General features: G+C 37.3%; 1 protein-coding gene across 1 annotated transcript; it reads left to right on the top strand.

The window, feature by feature from the left end:
• Window positions 1-847: 847 nt before the first annotated feature.
• LOC134790752 (plasmanylethanolamine desaturase 1) lies at window positions 848-18,435 on the top strand. Its single transcript, XM_063761673.1, has 4 exons — window positions 848-1,317; window positions 6,560-6,765; window positions 16,779-16,997; window positions 17,236-18,435. The coding sequence occupies exons 1-4, from the start codon at window positions 1,059-1,061 to the stop codon at window positions 17,494-17,496; spliced, it is 945 nt and encodes a 314-aa protein (XP_063617743.1). The 5' UTR covers window positions 848-1,058; the 3' UTR covers window positions 17,497-18,435.
• Window positions 18,436-19,031: the final 596 nt, after the last annotated feature.

Below are 19,031 nucleotides of genomic sequence, written 5' to 3' on the forward strand. Positions count from 1 at the left end.
CTTTGTCTTAAGCCCGCTCCACACTCGCGTTCGCGGCTTCGCCCGCGATTCACGCGCATAGTCTGGAGGGGGCTTTACACTAGTACTGGCACGTGACTAGCACCCAAAACCAAAAGAAATGATGAGTATAGTTTTACTGATTCTTACTAACTCACAAATTGGTTTGACCAACTATTATTCTTTGCTCCACATATTCAGACACCCACTTTGTCAGTAGAAAAAGGCGCGAAATTAAAATTTTCTATGGGAGATTCAACCCTACGCGTCTACATTTTTTAAAGATGCCGCCTTTTTCTACTAACAGAGTGCCTGTGCCAGAGTATAAAAAGACATGATGACCGAACCATGGTCGCAGTCCTATGCTATGGCCCGTCTGCTATGGCTTTAAGATTGTGAGCAATCAAATGAAAGCGCGGAGCACAAAAATGCAAAGTTTTGACGCTACTATGCAAAGAATATCTACTATGACCTTAGAGGATATAACCAACGGAGACGCCATGTCTAAAATTGTCGGTACAAAATAGTCTGCCGTTTTTTGCGGGGGAGGGGCACATCAAATGTATAGGTACGTCATGTCAGATAAACGTCAGTCCATACATATGGTTGACAAGTTGTTGACCATTGGCCGCCTATTTTCGACAGGGGGGAACGCCTGTTAATGGCGGCTCCATTGTTAATTACTCCGAGACTATGACTGACAACATTGGACGATAGATGAGACTGACGCCAATTTTATTGTCCCGTCTCGACTGGCCTTTAACAAGAATCTACATTTAAGCTGCCTGGCAACCCTGTATGTATTGTCAAATTCGGTATGTCATGATTGTCATGCACAGAACAACTTGATCAAATGACACTCAATTGACCAGCCGTATATGAGCAATGAGCGATTATTATCTACTTTATTTATCCTGAAAATATACTTTCCAAGCGAAATAAAATTTCAAATTTAGTTAAACGATAACTAATGTGAAGTTTACTGCAGTGTGCCTATTGGATAATATTTTGGAACATTATTTTTAATGAAGCGACCTGTCTTTGAAAATAAATAAAGGGCTATGACTCTCCCGCTGCCGATACCGCCTTGCGCCAAAAGGGATGGCCTGAGCGGGCTGAGCTGCGAACAATTCGAGTACGCTAGCACAATGGCTACAACATTGCTGGCACCAGTGAAAACTGAGAGAGAGATCCTGGAGCACTCGATGTCGGAAGATGACCCGAACGCGAACACTCAGCTCTCCAGTGAAGTGGGGAAGCAGCCGCGCTGGGGCCCGCGGCACCGAGGGGCGCAGGAACTGGCTGAACTCTACAGTCCAGGTACTCTTGCATACTTCCCATTACTCAACATTAACTTAAACATTTATTCTTATCTAACTAAAAGTAAAAATAATAATGATTAAGTGATCCCGTAATAAACTGCACTTAGCATATTACAGAATAGAACCTCTATTACAAATAGAACAACTATTTTTAATGATAACTAAGATAATTTAAAGAGATGTAGAAACTTATTAAACTGCATGTTCTGAACTTCTGAGTAATCTTGTGTATGTAACAAATAATTATTAAATATTAGCTGTTGCCCGCGACTTCGTACGCGTGGATTTGTATGTCGGTGGTTATATATTCTACATGGGTATAGAAAATTATGCAGCAAAAGATAGCAGTAGGGATGGTTAATCATTTGTTAATAATTATACAATGCATGAGATTTGTCTGTCACAACATACAAAGATTTTAGCCCCTAACTGAAAAAATGTTCCTGATATAATTCCTCTCAACCCTCTTAGTCTACTATTAACAAAAAATTGTTCACTCCTGATGCAAACATTCAAACTATTTTAACTCCCTTAGAGAATACATTTCTAAAAAACGCTGAAATCAATTTTATTGTTTTCTATTGTATCTTTTTATGACATTTTAAGTTCACTATTTACAATAAATTCGTTGATACAAACTTTCAACCCTTATGTCACCAACTTAAGGAATGAAGTTTCAAAAACGGTGATATCAGTTTTTGTCTATTTTAATATAATGCCCTTTTACCAAGTTTCCACTTCTATCCACTTACTTTCTTTGTTTTCTAATATCATGTTTATCTCCGAAGTTTCACATTCCACACTTCAAGAAAATGTTCATTCCCGATAGAGTCTGTGCGGAAAGAGAAGAGTCGTGAAATGTATGGGATCCAAAACATTCTACAATACAATACCAATTCTGTCTAATCATAATCAGCTCATACAACTCTTCTCTTTCAGCACAGACTCTACAAACTTTCAACCACTATTCACCCTGTTAGGGGTTGAATTTTCAAGAAATCTGAAATAACTTTTTTTGTATTTATGTTTTTCTAAGAAGTTTTAAAATAAATGAACCTGATCCAAACTTTCAACCCATTGTTAACCCTCTAAGGGGATGAATTTTCAAGAACGCCTAATATAACTTTTCATTTATTCTAAATTCAAATAACATGCCATTTTACAAAGTTTCAAGTCCCCTACTCCAAACCATGTTCGATTCGAATTCCGAATACCACCTTCAACCCCTTTTTAACCACCAAAATATGAATATGTACTTACTTACTCCGTTGGCTCAGCAACCCAAAATGGATGGTGTTTAGCAAAAATTAGTCATCCCACATCCATTTTGCAATAAAATGTCAACTTTAAGCGTCAATTTTTTGAGTTGACATCTTATTGAAAATTTTATGTGGGTTGACACTAGAGATGTAACGGATAGTTGTTTGGCCGGATACCGGATATCCGGCCTGGACACTGGCCGAATATCGGTATCCGGCCGCCGAATATTCGGCCGGCGGAACTATACCTATATTTTGAGTTTTGCAGGTGCGCGTCGTGCAGGTTTCGACCTGGGGGCCGATTTTTGAAATTCGACCGCTCGATTTCGTGTATTTCGTTCAATAATATCTCCAGTACCCGGCATTTAAATTCTACTAATAGAATTGAAAACGAGTGGTCAATACCACTCGATTCCAAATTTCTTCGCTTGTATTTCAAAAATTAGCATTTCGCCGTTTTCCACGAGTTTTCCACCGATTTTCGAGTGACGAAATCGAGCGATCGAATTTCAAAAATCGCCCCCCTGTACGGTTACCATCAGTTTGTCACTGACATAAACGCCGTCGAGAACGTAATTTACTTTCTATACATCCCGTTTGCACTAATATGCGAGTGCGAGCGAGATGTATAGAAAGTAAATTACATTCTCGACGGCGTTTATGTCAGTGACAAACTGATGGTAACCGTACTGTTTCGTAGTGAACGTTCGCGCGGACTCATTTCTGGGATCGTAACGAGTTTTATCATGTCATACGTATTTTTGTGTAAACAAATAAGTGTATTGTGTGACATTGGTTACGTATTCATTTCTATCTACTCTGTCATTAGCATTATGACCGTGACTGTTTTTTAGATTCCATTTTTTACCCCAAAATGTGTTAATTTTACTATCCGGTATCCGGCCGGATAGTAGGTCAATATCCGGTATCCGGCCGGATACTAAAATAACGGCCGGATAGGCCGGATACCGGATAGTAACCGGATATCCGGTGCATCTCTAGTTGACACATTATTGCTTAACAGCATCCAAATGAGACTTGGCCTCCGACACATTAAAATAGGAATGGTGATAAATATTAAAAAACGCTGAAATTACTTTTCATGTATTCGCGTATTATGCCTTTCTTAAAAGTTTTAAAGTATTTGTACCCGATAGAAACTTCAACCCCTTTTTAGCCTCCTTAGGGGATGTTTTTCAAAAACTCTGACATTACTTTTCTTGTATTTTAATAACAAGAATTTTAACAAAGTTTCAAGTCCACACTCAAAAAAATGTTCCTCCCCAATACTAACTTTCAACCCCCTTTTCACCCCCTTTCGAATGAAATGTTGAAATTACTTTCCTTTTTATTCTTATTATGTCTTTCTAAGAATTTTTAAAACTATTTGTACCTACTCGATACAAACCTTCAACCCCTTTATAACTCCGTTTTGGGTTGAATTTTAAAACACTGAAATTACTTTTCTTTTTTTATTTTAATATGAGAAGTTATTGTACTTTCGCTTCAGATCTTCAAATTCTTTCTAACGCCCTTAGGGGATGAATTTTCAAAAACGCTGAAATCACTTTGTTTATAGTCTAATAACATGCCTTTTTACAAAGTTTCAAGCCCCTCACTTCAAAAAATGTTCGATCATAATACAAACATTCAATGCCTTTATGGGGATACTTTTGGAGATGAATTTTCAAAAACGCTGAAATAAGTTTCTTTGTATTTTAATGAAATAAATACCTGTCTACAAAGTTTCAACTGTTTCAAGTTCATAGCTAAACATAGAACTTGTTCCACGTACAAATTTTTATCACCTTTTTAGCCCCTAAGGGTTCAATTGAATCTTTATAATCGCTTCTTATCACTTGATACGCAAAAGTCAACTTTCTAGCTTTTGTAGTTTCGGCTTTGCGTTGATGAGTCAGTCAGTCAGGACACTCAGGACATACGCATTTATATAATAAAACAGTGATACAAAATTACAAACTACACCGTAAGTAGGTACACGTACTTATGTTTTTACCTGTATTAACTAGAGAGGGACGGGTAGTCTATCTCGCGGGCGAGATATTGTCGAGTCGCTCCTGTGCTAGGCGTAAGTACTGATTAGAGTGATTAGTACCGGTAGAAATTGTAACAACGGCATGCAGCATTTTCTAATGGCCTGCATTTCTAGAAAAGGAATGACAAAGAAATGGAAAGTAATAGTAAGTAAGTAAATACTTTATTTTACGAAAAGAAAGGAATAATGCTTACATCAGATAAAACATAAATGTGTAGTACCTACAAAGGCGAACTGATTACTTGGAAAGTAATAGAGCTCAATAAATAAGGACAATGTATATCCTATTAAAAAAACAACACGATAACAATTAAAATTGAGAAGTTGCCCATTCTAAACACTTTCATTGTTATTCAGCTATATTTTTTATATAATTTCTCTAAAAAATTATGCGTTATCCGTCGAAGTCGTGCTTTTTCTACATTTTCAAAGAAAATATTAGAAAGGTGGCAAACAATTATTAAAATGATTCAACCAAACGACTTGTAATTGTCCTAACTTCGATCTGTATAGGTACATTTCACTTGACCGTGAACACTGAAGTTTCAGCGAACTATTAGACAGAATTGGGCTTGTAAACCATAATACCTACTCGCATTATTGTAAGGCTTTGTCACGGGTATTACTCGAATCAATATAAGTAGCTAGGTATAATTATATTAATTATCCCTGCCTACGAACATGACAAATGGCCGTCCTAACGTAGCTAACGTCAAATATAGGCGGCTAGTGGGCAATGGTTTATTCAGAAAATGGAGTCAACTTTATAAGTGGCGTCTACTTCATACATAACTCGTAACGAGTAGTCGATTAGGCGATAATAGTCGTTCGATTTGGAACTGAATTTTCTTTTTTATACCCTTAACACCTACACGTACCTACAGTATGACAAAAAAATTTAGAAATTAAAACGTGGCAATACTGTAGTGTCGTCCCGTTTTCTTATAAAAATTGGTTTGAAAGGGACGACACTACAGTATTGCCGCTTTTTAATTTCTACTCTTTTTTGTCAGACTATATGTATAATAAGACAATACAGTCCTACATAAATGGTTTCCTAGATATAAAACTTAGATATAGCCTTATTAATTATTATCTATACTCTAGCTTCCTATTGTCCTAAACATTACTGATTGCCTTCAATTAAACTTCTATATTTATGTACAATAATGTACATGAAACAGTTTTGTTTAATTTTGTTCGATTTAAAAGCCAAATGAAATTAGTTCGTTTTTAGGGTTCCGTACCCGACGGGTAAAAACAGGACCCTATTACTAAGACTGCTCTGTCCGTCTCGTCTGTCTGTCTGTCTGTCTGTCTGTCTGTCCGTCCGTCCGTCCGTCTGTCTGTCCGTTGTCTGTCACCCGGCTGTATCTCATGAACCGTGATAAGTAAGTTGAAATTTTCACAGATGATGTATTTCTGGTACCTAGTGCAAAATGAAATGGAAGGACTGAAAGATACATTTCATTTACTAGAAAGCCCTTTAGGTCAGTTAATTGAACTAAATGCTAATAACTGAATTAAAATTTTTGTAATGCTAATAGTCGGTTTTTTACGGGATCACTTGTCGAGTTCCCTAGGGCACTAAATCTGTTTTTCCATCAGTGAAGTAAGTGGTAGCTAAATTGTGATCTATATCAAACTAAGCTATAAAAAAAATATTCCACCACCTTCTATTGCATTGGTACCGTCGCGGGTTGAATTTATATTTGCGATGTTAACAGCTTGCAAAAACCTTCAGCTCTCATCTTTACCTTACCATCCTATTGTTAAAATAAAGCTACCTTGAACCCGTTACCACCAGCTATAAAGATAAACGATCCTAATTGGTGGATATCAATCACATCCTTAGCTCAGCGCAAGTCTGGTGGAGAAGCAGCCAATTGTAATGCATGAGATGATAATAACTTTTGTTTTGACAGGCAAGAGACTACAGGAATGGGTGTGCGTGGTGGTTTGTTGCACATTATGCGTGTGTGCGGGCCTCCTGATGGCTCGGCACATTCGTGCTGATGTCTCCTTATTATTGGCAGCAATAGCTGGTGTTCTAACAGCTGACTTTGCTTCGGGTTTTGTGCACTGGGCTGCGGACACTTGGGGAGCAGTTGACCTACCTATTATTGGCAAAGTAATTAAAATTTTTGTAAATGCATTCAGCCTTATATATATTTTTTCTCACTTTAACACGTGTTCATAAATTTGCTATTGTGTTAATACATTTTTATAACTAACGCTGCTGAAACTACTAAAAGCAAATTCGTTAAATTACGTTTGATTTGCCTACTTTGACTCGCATGGCTTGGCTACTGCAGTGACACACATTTTCAGTTTCTATTTACAATTGCAGTTTCTCAAAGTAGATTTAAGGGGCTTGTGCCAGTCAAATCAAAACATTCACGCTTTATGAAACACGTCCGTCCGAGCATCAGATGTCCTTAATACTTTGTTTTGCTTGTAAAATTTAGATGCCGGTGTTAAATAAATATTTCTTTTTAGAAACAACTTTTTTAAATAGGTTTTTCGACTAATAGCGCTCCGGTAGTCGCAAAGAAATGTGTCGTCCAAGTTCGTTCAAACATTGATCTCTGTGTCAAAAAAAAAACAAGAAAATAACTTGAGAAATTCTTCGAACAATTGTTTAACGGATTTTTTCCTGTTTTTGAGTTATGGCTTATGCCTGATTAAACTATGTATTATTTATTTGTTAATAATAAGATGTAACTTTTTGTATTTGCGATTTTAGTGTCTTTTGAGGGAACAGAATTCTCTAATTTAGGAAGGCTATCCGACACTACGCGTTAACATCGTGTTTCACTATAGGTACATAGGTAACTAATATTCCGGATGTTATGTAGCTATGATTTTACGATAGAACACCATAATAATCACGGACAACACGATACCTACCTAATTTATATAATATATCTATAGTATATAGTATGTGTGTATATCCTACTATACAGAAACAAAACAAAGAAATTATTGATACAATACATATAAATAAGTAATCAATGTGAACAAGTAAAGGCAGTACATATTTGTTATGAATTTTTAAAATTCTTAAATCTATTTGAAGATATTTATTTATCTTATCTAATGTAGATATTGTAGATAGGTAGTATATCGTATTGATAGATTGTATTTAGCAATGACTAACAATAACAAGTAATATGAACACTTCACAGATCTATTAGTATGTAGGAATCAGTGTTGGGCAAAATGTAATCTAACTACTGATTACTAACTACAACTACAGTTTGTAGTTAGTAATCGTAAAAAGTAACCGTTAAAAGTAGTTAACATTTTTGATTACTAACTACTAATTGTAGTTGCAATCAAGGTTACGTGATTACTTTTCCTAACTACATATCTATCAGAGAATTCAGCAGAGATTGGCATTTCGTAATTGATTCCTAATAGGTTTCAGGGAGTGCAGATTTCAAAAATGATGACCATTTTTAAATCCCAGATGGCGGCCATGCACTTTGCATAAAAGTTGTGTTAGATATTGTTTTAAAGGTTTTCGGGAATGCAGATTTTGAAAACATTATGGTTATTATGGAATCCAAGATGGCGGTCATGAAATTTATCATAAAAGTCATCATGGATGTCGTTTTATAGGTTTTAGGTGGCGCAGATTTCGAAAATGATGACTGTTTTGGAATCCAAGATGTCTGCCGTGCACTTTGACATAACAGTCATCATGGGTGTCGTTTTATAGGTTTTAGGGTGTGCCGGTTTCGAAAATGATGACTGTTTTGGAATCCAAGATGTCTGCCGTGCAAGTTCACATAAAAGTCATCATGGTTGTCGTTTTATAGGTTTCAGGGAGTGCCGGTTTCGAAAATGATGACTGTTTTGGAATCCAAGATGTCTGCCGTGCACTTTGACATAAAAGTCATCATGGGTGTCGTTTTATAGGTTTCAGGGAGTGCAGAATTCGAAAATGATGGCCATTTTTAAATCCAAGATGGCGGCCATGCACTTTGCATAAAAGTTGTCATAGATATTGTTTTAAAGGTTTTCGGGAATGCAGATTTTGAAAAAAATATGGTTATTATGGAATCCAAGATGGCGGTCATGAAATTTATCATAAAAGTCATCATGGATGTCGTTTTATAGGTCTTAGGTGGCGCAGATTTCGAAATTGATGACTGTTTTGGAATCCAAGATGTCTGCCGTGCACTTTGACACAACAGTCATCATGGGTGTCGTTTTATAGGTTTTAGGGTGTGCCGGTTTCGAAAATGATGACTGTTTTGGAATCCAAGATGTCTGCCGTGCAAGTTCACATGAAAGTCATCATGGTTGTCGTTTTATAGGTTTCAGGGAGTGCCGGTTTCGAAAATGATGACAGTTTTGGAATCCAAGATGTCTGCCGTGCACTTTGACATAAAAGTCATCATGGGTGTCGTTTTATAGGTTTCAGGGAGTGCAGAATTCGAAAATGATGGCCATTTTTAAATCCAAGATGGCGGCCATGCACTTTGCATAAAAGTTGTCATAGATATTGTTTTAAAGGTTTTCGGGAATGCAGAATTTGAAAAAAATATGGTTATTATGGAATCCAAGATGGCGGTCATGAAATTTATCATAAAAGTCATCATGGATGTCGTTTTATAGGTTTTAGGTGGCGCAGATTTCGAAAATGTTGACTGTTTTGGAATCCAAGATGTCTGCCGTGCACTTTGACATAACAGTCATCATGGGTGTCGTTTTATAGGTTTTAGGGTGTGCCGGTTTCGAAAATTATGACTGTTTTGGAATCCAAGATGTCTGCCGTGCAAGTTCACATAAAAGTCATCATGGTTGTCGTTTTATAGGTTTCAGGGAGTGCCGGTTTCGAAAATGATAACAGTTTTGGAATCCAAGATGTCTGCCGTGCACTTTGACATAAAAGTCATCATGGGTGTCGTTTTATAGGTTTCAGGGAGTGCAGAATTCGAAAATGATGGCCATTTTTTAATCCAAGATGGCGGCCATGCACTTTGCATAAAAGTTGTCATAGATATTGTTTTAAAGGTTTTTGGGAATGCAGATTTTGAAAAAAATATGGTTATTATGGAATCCAAGATGGCGGTCATGAAATTTATCATAAAAGTCATCATGGATGTCGTTTTGTAGGTTTTAGGTCGCGCAGATTTCGAAAATGATAACTGTTTTGGAATCCAAGATGTCTGCCGTGCACTTTGACATAACAGTCATCATGGGTGTCGTTTTATAGGTTTTAGGGTGTGCCGGTTTCGAAAATGATGACTGTTTTGGAATCCAAGATGTCTGCCGTGCAAGTTCACATAAAAGTCATCATGGTTGTCGTTTTATAGGTTTCAGGGAGTGCCGGTTTCGAAAATGATGACAGTTTTGGAATCCAAGATGTCTGCCGTGCACTTTGACATAAGTCATCATGGGTGTCGTTTTATAGGTTTCAGGGAGTGCAGAATTCGAAAATGATGGCAGTTTTGGAATCCAAGATGCCTGCCGTGCACTTTGACATAACAGTCATCATGGGTGTCGTTTTATAGGTTTTAGGGTGTGCCGGTTTCGAAAATGATGACTGTTTTGGAATCCAAGATGTCTGCCGTGCAAGTTCACATAAAAGTCATCATGGTTGTCGTTTTATAGGTTTCAGGGAGTGCCGGTTTCGAAAATGATGACAGTTTTGGAATCCAAGATGTCTGCCGTGCACTTTGACATAAAAGTCATCATGGGTGTCGTTTTATAGGTTTCAGGGAGTGCAGAATTCGAAAATGATGGCCATTTTTAAATCCAAGATGGCGGCCATGCACTTTGCATAAAAGTTGTCATAGATATTGTTTTAAAGGTTTTCGGGAATGCAGATTTTGAAAAAAATATGGTTATTATGGAATCCAAGATGGCGGTCATGAAATTTATCATAAAAGTCATCATGGATGTCGTTTTATAGGTCTTAGGTGGCGCAGATTTCGAAATTGATGACTGTTTTGGAATCCAAGATGTCTGCCGTGCACTTTGACACAACAGTCATCATGGGTGTCGTTTTATAGGTTTTAGGGTGTGCCGGTTTCGAAAATGATGACTGTTTTGGAATCCAAGATGTCTGCCGTGCAAGTTCACATGAAAGTCATCATGGTTGTCGTTTTATAGGTTTCAGGGAGTGCCGGTTTCGAAAATGATGACAGTTTTGGAATCCAAGATGTCTGCCGTGCACTTTGACATAAAAGTCATCATGGGTGTCGTTTTATAGGTTTCAGGGAGTGCAGAATTCGAAAATGATGGCCATTTTTAAATCCAAGATGGCGGCCATGCACTTTGCATAAAAGTTGTCATAGATATTGTTTTAAAGGTTTTCGGGAATGCAGAATTTGAAAAAAATATGGTTATTATGGAATCCAAGATGGCGGTCATGAAATTTATCATAAAAGTCATCATGGATGTCGTTTTATAGGTTTTAGGTGGCGCAGATTTCGAAAATGTTGACTGTTTTGGAATCCAAGATGTCTGCCGTGCACTTTGACATAACAGTCATCATGGGTGTCGTTTTATAGGTTTTAGGGTGTGCCGGTTTCGAAAATTATGACTGTTTTGGAATCCAAGATGTCTGCCGTGCAAGTTCACATAAAAGTCATCATGGTTGTCGTTTTATAGGTTTCAGGGAGTGCCGGTTTCGAAAATGATAACAGTTTTGGAATCCAAGATGTCTGCCGTGCACTTTGACATAAAAGTCATCATGGGTGTCGTTTTATAGGTTTCAGGGAGTGCAGAATTCGAAAATGATGGCCATTTTTTAATCCAAGATGGCGGCCATGCACTTTGCATAAAATTTGTCATAGATATTGTTTTAAAGGTTTTTGGGAATGCAGATTTTGAAAAAAATATGGTTATTATGGAATCCAAGATGGCGGTCATGAAATTTATCATAAAAGTCATCATGGATGTCGTTTTGTAGGTTTTAGGTCGCGCAGATTTCGAAAATGATAACTGTTTTGGAATCCAAGATGTCTGCCGTGCACTTTGACATAACAGTCATCATGGGTGTCGTTTTATAGGTTTTAGGGTGTGCCGGTTTCGAAAATGATGACTGTTTTGGAATCCAAGATGTCTGCCGTGCAAGTTCACATAAAAGTCATCATGGTTGTCGTTTTATAGGTTTCAGGGAGTGCCGGTTTCGAAAATGATGACAGTTTTGGAATCCAAGATGTCTGCCGTGCACTTTGACATAAGTCATCATGGGTGTCGTTTTATAGGTTTCAGGGAGTGCAGAATTCGAAAATGATGGCAGTTTTGGAATCCAAGATGTCTGCCGTGCACTTTGACATAAAAGTCATCATGGGTGTCGTTTTATAGGCTTTAGGGAGTGCCGGTTTCGAAAATGATGACTTTTATGTCAAAGTGCACGGCAGACATCTTGGATTCCAAAAAGGTCATCATTTTCGAATTCTGTACTCCCTGAAACCTATAAAACGACACCCATGATGACTTTTATGTCAAAGTGCACGGCAGACATCTTGGATTCCATAACTGCCATCATTTTCGTATTCTGCACTCCCTGAAATCTATAAAACGACACCCATGATGACTTTTATGTCAAAGTGCACGGCAGACATCTTGGATTCCAAAACTGTCATCATTTTCGAAACCGGCACTCCCTGAAACCTATAAAACGACAACCATGATGACTTTTATGTGAACTTGCACGGCAGACATCTTGGATTCCAAAACAGTCATCATTTTCGAAACCGGCACACCCTAAAACCTATAAAACGACACCCATGATGACTGTTATGTCAAAGTGCACGGCAGACATCTTGGATTCCAAAACAGTCATCATTTTCGAAATCTGCGCCACCTAAAACCTATAAAACGACACCCATAATGACTTTTATGTCAAAGTGCACGGCAGACATCTTGGATTCCAAAACAGTAATCATTTTCGAATTCTGCACTCCCTGAAACCTATAAAACGACACCCATGATGACTTTTATGTCAAAGTGCACGGCAGACATCTTGGATTCCAAAACTGTCACCATTTTCGAAACCGGCACTCTCTAAAACCTATAAAACCACATCCTTGGTGACTTTTATGACATGGTGCAAAATCAAAAATAGTCCTTACAGTTTAATTATTTTACAGTCATAATACAGTTTCACACAGAAAGTGTCTTTATGTCAAGGACTAGAAAGATCAAAATGATTTTTACATGGATGTATTAAAGTAGTTAGTAGTTATAACTACTCGGTTACAGTAATCAGATTAAGTACTACTTTATGTAACCTGATTATTGTAGTTAGGTTACATGTAGTTATGACTACTTGTAGTTTACTACTTTTAGTCGTAATAAGTAGTTAGATTACAAATAGTAGTTAACTGCGCCCAACACTGGTAGGAATAGGTAGTAGGAGTAGGGTCATGGTCTAAAAAATGCAAATATTGCGTGAAAAAAAACACCGCACAAGGGAATTTCCAGCGAGTGAAGGATGACCGAACATTTTAATCACCAGTTACCAAGCCTTCAGTACACTCCCTTTATTTACTGTTACGGTCGAGGACAATTCAGTTGACACATAAAACCCGACAAAAATTGTACGGTGTTTAAAGCATGCATTTTGTATAAGCTGGGATTACTACTGTTTTGGAAGCACTGTAGGATATTGTATCCCAGGCGTTGGCGAGTGTTAACTCGCGACATTCGCGACAATTTCAATTGAGCCACTTGCTTCTTATTTCTTCGATCAATTTCCTCGGGAAAGGATGCCGCTACAACGCTACTATATCTACTTGTAAGCGTCTACATGGGCAACAAAAACTATGTTTAAATATATATTATCTTAGTATGAGTCTAATAATAATGTTCGACAGTTTAGACTGCGTTTTGTAACTATACTTACCTACACTTACAGTTATATTGAGAAATACCTCATTGCACTGTCGCATCAACTTTCATCCATATGTTTATATTCACACGGTAGCGTGCCACCTGCTTTATTGAGTCTGTCGATTTATAATTGCTTTAGCATATTGTGTTAGTGTCTTCTAAAATGTAGTTACAACAATTGTAGCACAGAAGATTTCATATTCTTATTTTCAAATTAAACTCGACAAAGCAAAGTTTGCTTTGCAATCTCCAAAATGCGACATTAGGACTGTCATTTAGTGTATGAGACATTAAAACAAGAATTTAAATTTGGTGCATAGCTGCTAGTACTTATTTAATGATTGAAAAGGAGATATAATCGTTCTCGCTCGTCACAGGATAGAAATCCCTAAAATTTAAAATATGTATAGTGACCTAATGGCAAGAAAACCAATTAAATAATTAAACCGTAAAATTATGTTATGTTAGTATGTCTCACAACAGTTTAAATTCGAAAACCAATTAAGTAACACGAGCCAGGATAATTAAATAATACATGTTGACTCTATAGTCTCTATACACGTGTCTCTTTTACCATGTGAACGTGACCTAACACTTTTGTCTTGGGTAGTTATTTGATCTAATATATTTATCTATTTTATGTATACTACCTAATAAATAAATATTATAGGATAAAATAAATAAATACTTATATTATAGGACATGTTTTACACAAATTGGCCAAGCCCCGCGGTAATAAATCTGTATTCCTGGTCTTGCACTTTTGTCAACCGCTGCACATTAAAATGTTTAGGAACAAATTTGATTTGATAAAGTATAATTTTTATCCGGTGAGGCCCACTTGCACCGTCCCACTAACCCGGGGTTAAGCGGTTAAACCGTTAACCTAGTGTCAAATTGTACTGGTAACCATGGTTACTCCAGCGGGCTCAGCACGGTTCCATTTTTATCGACTATCACTATGCGCGTCCCTTTCGCACTTACATACTTGTTAGAACGTGACAGGCATGGTGACAAGGGATAAAAACGCGACCGTGCTAAGCCGCCAGCGGGCTCAGCACGGTTCCATTTTTATCGACTATCACTATGCGCGTCCCTTTCGCACTTGCATACTTGTTAGAACGTGACAGGCATGGTGACAAGGGATAAAAACGCGACCGTGCTAAGCCGCCAGGTTTAACCGATTAACCCCGGGTGGCAAGTGGGCCTAAGCAGATCAGTGAAGGTCGATCCTACTTCAGATCTTAGATTAGTATAAGTTAGTACATACCATTATTTTATTTTATTATCTATTCTGTGCCCTAATCCAGCAGCTGAGGGTTTTGTAAAGTATTATTGACCGATCTTATTGCATAATTTCTTTTAATCGTAAATATTATTTTTATCAGTATAAATCACCTTTATGAATTAGTTAGTTACTGCATCATTACTTATATCCACTATTGTTATAAACTATAAAAAGAAGGAAGTCCTCAATGTGACTGTATTTTCACATGATTGTCTACCTACGTGTCAGTTGCACAATTGTACGTAGTTTGTTAACCGTTTTTCTAAAAATAATCTAGTATGCACAGTTACTAGATATAAATATGTTTAAGCACTAAATATGGTAGCCACAGCTTCACCGCAGAACTAAATGGCGCTGCATGGCACAATTCTGGTTATAAGATCAGCAGCGATTTTGATAGCCCAGACTGGGCAAGTGTTATTTTAAACGTCAAACTTATAGGAAATTAAAAAAAAAATTTTTTAACTGTTTATTATGAATAAAAATTACAAAGTTCACGGACAGACTTAGCCTAATCTACATTCTAATAGATAATAAAATGATGACGTATAACGTATAAATAACACTTGCACACGCTGTGCTGACGTCCTACAGCGTTGTCTAGTTCAGCAGTCAAAATACGACTACAATAAAAAAAAATGTGTGCGTCCATTATTATCTTGTGTATGCTTTGCTGACTGATAAATTCGCCTTTGTGCCTACTATACCTATTCTGTATCTTTGTGTAATCTGTAGGTACAATAAATATGTAGTTAATACATTCATACTTACATACTATGCATGGAAAGTTGAATAATGTACCTACCTAAAGCTAGAAACATTACGTATACAGGGTGAAAATTTAGCCACCAACCATACTCTGCGTAGTGAATTTGTAGGTCATACTGAACAACTTTTATTATGGAACCAATGCCGAAAAAAAAATATGTGGGCCATACAAATCAGTGGCAATCAGTATGTCATATAATTAAATTCAGTACGCAGAGTATGGCTGTTAAATAAAATTTCAACCTGTATATTTTTCTAACGTTACCCGGTACGGTAACTATGAAATGAAACCTCGGAGGAAATACTTAGGTGAAACTTAACGCACAATACCATTGCCCAAATCCCTACTACACATTCATGAAGGAAAACATTTTTTGTAGTTATTGATTCACTATTTTACTGCAACTGAGTGAAAGTGTAAATCGAAATTACATTTCCAAGAAGCATTTCTAATTCTAACGGTGATTGAGGATTGTTTAAGAGCCCATCAACGTGCACACTAGCGCCGCTGCTAAATAATCGTGATTATTTAAATTTAACGACAGGTATTTAAAACACCGGGCAAGTGCGAGTCGGTCTCGCGCACGAAGGGTTCCGTGCCATAATGCAAAAACTGCAAAAAAAAAACGGTCACCCATCCAAGTACTGACCCCGCCCGACGTTGCTTAACTTCGGTCAAAAATCATGTGTGTTGTATGGGAGCCCCACTTAAATCTTTATTTTATTCTGTTTTTAGTATTTGTTGTTATAGCGGCAACAGAAATACATCATCTGTGAAAATTTCAACTGTGAATTTCAGCCTGGTGACAGACGGACGGACGGACGGACAGCGGAGTCTTAGTAATAGGGTCCCGTTTTACCCTTTGGATACGGAACCCTAAAAAGGGAGCCGCTACGGACTGTATTGTGTATTTAAGTACCTTTTGAATACATCAAACTAGTTTTTATGTTGCTGGATTCGTCGATCTATGAACTCAAAACAAAAACGGCCGTTTTTACTTTGGACGCATAGATTGACGAATCCAGCAACATAAAAACTAGTTTGATGTATTCAAAAGGTACTTAAATACACAATACAGTCCGTAGCGGCTCCCTTTTTTAAATACCTGTCGTTAAATTTAAATAATCACGATTATTTAGCAGTGGCGTTAGTGTGCACGTTGATGGGCTCTTATTAAGTTTGTAATAAACCTACATCTATAGAAATGAATGTACATATTTGTTACTTTCAGAATTTCCTGAGACCGTTCCGTGAGCACCACATTGACCCTACTTCAATAACGCGACACGACTTTGTGGAAACTAATGGCGACAATTTCGCTATTACCATACCCGTGCTGGGGCGGATCGTATGGCAGCTTTTGACGTTCAACAATACGAGTATCGAGAGAGAGTTCCATTGGATTGCGTACTGGTACTTCTGTTGTATATTTGTGGCAATGACTAATCAGGTGAGATCATCGATTTAATATTTTTAAGTGCGAAATTTTGTATTTATCGATGTTGACGGACATACACTACCTTATAGGTTTTATAAACGCTTCACTCAAATACTATATAGCGATAGTATCGTTTTTTGCATATAGTTGCATTTAATATAAGTTTGCATAACCTTCCGATAAACATTTTTTTTAGAAAACGCAGTTTAGAGAAATGAAAATGCCTATCACGGTATCGACATCGTTTCAGATCCACAAATGGTCGCACACATACTTCGGTTTGCCGTCGTGGGTGGTGGCGCTCCAGGAATGGCACGTGGTGCTGCCGCGGCGCCACCACCGCATCCACCACGTAGCGCCGCACGAGACTTACTTCTGCATCACCACCGGCTGGCTCAACTGGCCCCTCGAGAAGTTACGCTTCTGGTCCACTCTAGAAAACGTCATTGAAGCCTTGACGGGCTGCAAGCCGAGGGCAGATGACCTCAAGTGGGCCCAAAAGCGTTCCTAATGGTAATTCGTTTTATTACATATTGTTTAATGATACGTCCACGGCAACTAAATCAATTAATACTTATATTGCGCTGGAAATTGACTGCTCAGCTGTCCGTGCTGTATACATACAGCAATAGGTAATATTTACATTGACCTAGAGTTACATATTTACAAACTGCAGTAAAATAGAAGCTCTGCCACTGAATAACCCCTTAGTGATGTGTGCTGTTCTTAGAAATATTCTTACTTTTATCTGTTCACAGAAATATTACCTAAAGTAGGGAAAATTTAATACAATAAAAAATAGAATATGTAGCGTGATCTTGTTTAAGAAAAATAAGTTGTTAACATTATTTTAGTGAGATTTAAAGAAATTAAAATATCAATTGTGATTTTAAATACTGCTGTGATAGTTTTTTTAGTTTCTAGGAAATTAGGTATGATTCAACGGCAATTGGAGTATTCCTGAGAACAATTAAAATTTCTAGAGAAATTTCGGCATCACCACTATTGTTTTATAATTCGGTATATAGTTACTATAAAGGTTCCATAAGCATCAGAGACAAAAAAATGCGCCTACTGGGAAGTTCCAAAAACAGCACCTATTTAACAGTTCACGGCAATACTCCAAGCACAGCTCAGTCACATTTGCCTTGCCTTTTGGGTTATTCCCAGCTGTTACCAACAAATACAGGTTACTAACAGTACAGCGTGTTGCCCAATTAGCTCAATAACCCGATTCGAACCCGACAGTCGGTAGCATCTATTTATGACGCGAGACGCCATAATGTTCTTAGAATTGACCATGTCATCTCATGCAGTCTGGTCATTTCATAAAACGCGATCAGTTGTTGAAATGGCCGGTCAGGCGGCCACGTCAAAAGCGTAGCATAGTCTGCTTAATGTGACTACACTATTTCCCGGGTCCTATTTATCTCTCTGTACCACCATGTACTCCATAAGTGCCCTTATTAGATCGCCCTATCCGAAAGAGATGCATTTCAGATTAGATAACTATACCTAAAAGGCTTGAAAGAGTCAAATGTTAGTGGCCACGTTATAAAATGGTTACATTATTTTAAAATTTAAACACAGGTAGAGAGAGGCGCAGATGTCGATTCGTTATTTATTCGAGTTTATAAATATTTAATAAGAAAGCGATTTTATGGACGGACGTAATATATGATATAATTATACATTATGTATATTTATAAGAATTTACGATACACCTTTTTTATTACGGGCAGACCGCCACGTCCAATGATTCTACGTAACGGTACCGGTATGGCAAAGCGTTGCTAATTCGTTTTATTAGCAGGTCATAAATGGCCAATTCCACGATATGGCCACGACATCAATACAGGTCCAATTTTGGCTTATTGACGTTGAGCACGGAATAGCAAAAAAAAATATTTTATTTATTTCAATTCGGCATCGAAATATACCTACTGATAAACACTTTCGGGTTATATATCATCTCACATATATAAGTTATTTTTTTTAATAGTGCAAACGCATTATGTACATTATGATTATGATTTTAAAAGTTTA

The sequence above is a fragment of the Cydia splendana genome, chromosome 5 (assembly GCF_910591565.1).
Source record: "Cydia splendana chromosome 5, ilCydSple1.2, whole genome shotgun sequence".
In the NCBI taxonomy this organism is placed as follows: Eukaryota; Metazoa; Arthropoda; class Insecta; order Lepidoptera; family Tortricidae; genus Cydia; species Cydia splendana.